The sequence below is a fragment of the Orycteropus afer genome, unplaced genomic scaffold (assembly GCF_000298275.1).
Source record: "Orycteropus afer afer isolate SDZICR_OR568_19922 unplaced genomic scaffold, OryAfe1.0 scaffold00930, whole genome shotgun sequence".
Classification (NCBI taxonomy): Eukaryota; Metazoa; Chordata; class Mammalia; order Tubulidentata; family Orycteropodidae; genus Orycteropus; species Orycteropus afer.
The window spans coordinates 104,270-107,217 of record NW_006922517.1 but is presented as its reverse complement, the minus strand read 5'-3'; the positions used below and the strand labels follow the sequence as shown (position 1 = coordinate 107,217).

The following is a 2,948-nucleotide window of genomic DNA, read 5'->3' as shown; positions in this document are numbered from 1 at the left end:
TTTGAGTTGTGGTGCTGGTGGAGAATGCTGAAAGTACCATGGACTGCTAAAAGAACTAACAGATCTGTCCTGGAGGAAGTGCACCTGAAATGCTCCTTGGAAGCGAGAATGGCCAGACTACGTCTCACCTACTTTGGTCATGTTGTCAGAAGGGACCATTCCCTGGAGAAGGATGTCATGCTTGGTAAGGTGGAGGGCCCACAAAGGAGGGAAAGGCTTTCAACGAGATGGATTGACATGGTGGCTGTGATGATGGGCTCAAGTATAGCAGGGATCATGGAGCTGGCGCGGGATAGGGCAGTATTTCGTTCTGCTGTACATGGGGTCGCTATGAGTCGGAAACGACTCGACAGCACCTAACAACAACTTTTGGTGAAGGTATTAACTGGTACAACCTATCATGTAGGTGTTAGTAATATTCATCATATGGGTATTGTAATGTTTATCTAAATTTAACCCCATGTATCATTTGATCTAGCAATTACATTAACAGGCATTTAAAACAGATAAATTTGCAAAAGCTGTCAAGGATGTTCACTATAGCACTGTAAGGAAAAAAAAAACAACCAATTGCACATTAAAAAGAAAGCAATCTGTATGTCTTGGTATGGAAAAATTATTTTAAAAAATTAAAAAGCAACATACCAAAAAGTACTCACTGTCTGATCTTTCTACACAGAATTTAAATAGTATAAATAAGTATGTACGGTAGCATATGCATTAGTACCTGATAACAGATGCACAACTTTGTGAATATATGGTTTTTGTTGTTAGGTCCTACTGAGTCAGTTGCCACTCACAGCAATTCTAAGTACAGCAGAACGAAACATATATATCAAATATATTCAAAATGCAAAGCATTAAATATTATCATATATAAAATATGAATATATTAAAAACATTAAATTTTACACATTAAAAAGATGAACTTTATGGTACATGAATTACATATTATCAAAGCTGTTCTTTTAAAAACTGTTAACAGGTTAATGATTATGAAACTTTAAAGAGATCATTATAAAAGGTGGGGAATGAGGCTTTTACTTTTCATTATGTAATTCTGACCAATCTGTATTGTCTACCATAAATATCTATTACTTCTATTACCAATTTTTTATGTCAACAAGTGTTATCTCTGTGGTAGGATTATAGTTAATTTCTATTTTCATCATTAAATTTTCTGTATGAAAAAACTAAGATATAAAAAACTAAATGAGAAAATACAAGTCCCTCTTTCCTCATAACGGCTATACATAAATCATAGTCAAACACCAGTCTAAGCTTCTATTTTTTAAAAAATAATATTTTATTGTGTTTCAGTGAAGGTTTACACAGCAGTTTAGGTTTCCATTCAACAATTTATATGCAAGTTGTTCAGTGACATTGGTTATTCTTCACAATATATGAACATTCTTCATAATATATGAACATTCTTCACAATATATGAATATTCTCATTAATTCAATTCTGGTTACTCCATTTCATTAATCTAGTTTTCCTGCCTCCTTCTATTCTCATCTTTGTTTTAAAGTATTATTGACCATTTGGTCTCACATATGTGAGTTTTTAAAGGAGCACAGTACTTACCGGTGATATTTACTAATTTTTTTTTTTTTTGCCAATTTGTTATTTAGTTACAAGTTGACCATAGGGGTTAGTTTTGCTTCAAGGTTTGAAAAGTATCTCTGGGCAATAGTCTCAGGGAGTCCTCCAATCTCAACCAGTCCAGTAGGCCTGGTTACTTATTTATTTATTATTATTTTAAATTTGAGGTTCCATTCCATATTTTTCTCCTATTCTATCAGGGTCCCTCTGAAGGAAGATGGGGCAACCTACTTCTGTAGTGATACTGCCTCGGAAACCCAAGGAGGGGTCGTTATGTGTTGGATCTGACTTACACCAGTGAGTTTGGTTTTGGTTTTGGTATCAAGGTCTATCTATTGTAGCCTTGATTAGAATAGCTTGCTATTTTTTTTAACCTGGATTTGATCTTTGAGTGATTCCTAGAAAGGATAACTACACTAAAAAATCAGGGAAAAAACTGTACCTGCTTGCAGTATTTGGTTACTGCTGCTCCTAGAGGGTGTTCACTGTTACTTTCAGCTGTTCCCACAATGGCCAGGATCTTATTGCGTGATATTCTGTTACTTTCCACTAGCACCTTAACTTGATTCACTACTGGGGTTCCATGGGTAATGGTTCCAGTCTTATCAAATACCACTACCTTTACCTGTAAGAAAATTAAAATACAATGCATTCACATAACTTGATAATCCTTTACATCACCTTTACTTTGGCAAAAATATTACTATTTTGTCTTAGGGAAAGTAAAAGGGAGAACTGGGGAAGAAACACAGTTAGTTACAGCTAATACTCCTCATTCGCAAACGTTCAACAACTATTTAATCATGCTAAATGACTGTGGTTATATGTTAAATAATTAGAGCTAATTGTTAAGGGTCAACTGTGAATAGGAAATTAAGAAATACCTCTAGTGCTTCCAGGGAAAACATAAAGGCTGTCAACACTAATGAATTCTAGATAAGTTGGGGAAAACTGGGCAACAAGCAGAAAAGGTAAGTAAGTAAACTGAAGTGAGCACCAGAGAAGACCTGCTGGGTTTCTTTGGCTGTACTGTGTTTAGATTAGGGATAGAAGAGACAGCTCCAGGAACCAGTGAGGGAAATAGCACCAATAAGAAAAAGAAAAGTGTCTGGAATTATAGAATCTCTTAGGAAACTAAGAATTACAAACCCTGAAAACTGAATACCCTGAGGAACCAAGATGAAAGAGACATGACAACAAAATGCGAAGTAAAATTCTGGACAAGACCTAGCGAATGGTACACTATCTGATCTGCAGCCTATATAACTATGAGACCAGAAGAACTAGATGATGCCCGGCTACCACTGTCATCCACTTGAAAGGGGATCTATGTAGGAGATCCT

General features: G+C 35.5%; 1 protein-coding gene across 1 annotated transcript in view; it reads right to left on the bottom strand.

Moving 5' to 3' along the window:
• The window catches only part of ATP7A (ATPase copper transporting alpha), a gene marked incomplete at its 5' end in the record, with an annotated part of 170,780 nt that overhangs the window by 96,962 nt on the left and 70,870 nt on the right, over window positions 1-2,948 (bottom strand). The window contains one exon of the mRNA XM_007958337.2: window positions 2,048-2,230. Coding sequence (XP_007956528.2) covers window positions 2,048-2,230 — 183 coding nt within the window. The remainder of the gene's footprint in view (window positions 1-2,047; window positions 2,231-2,948) is intronic.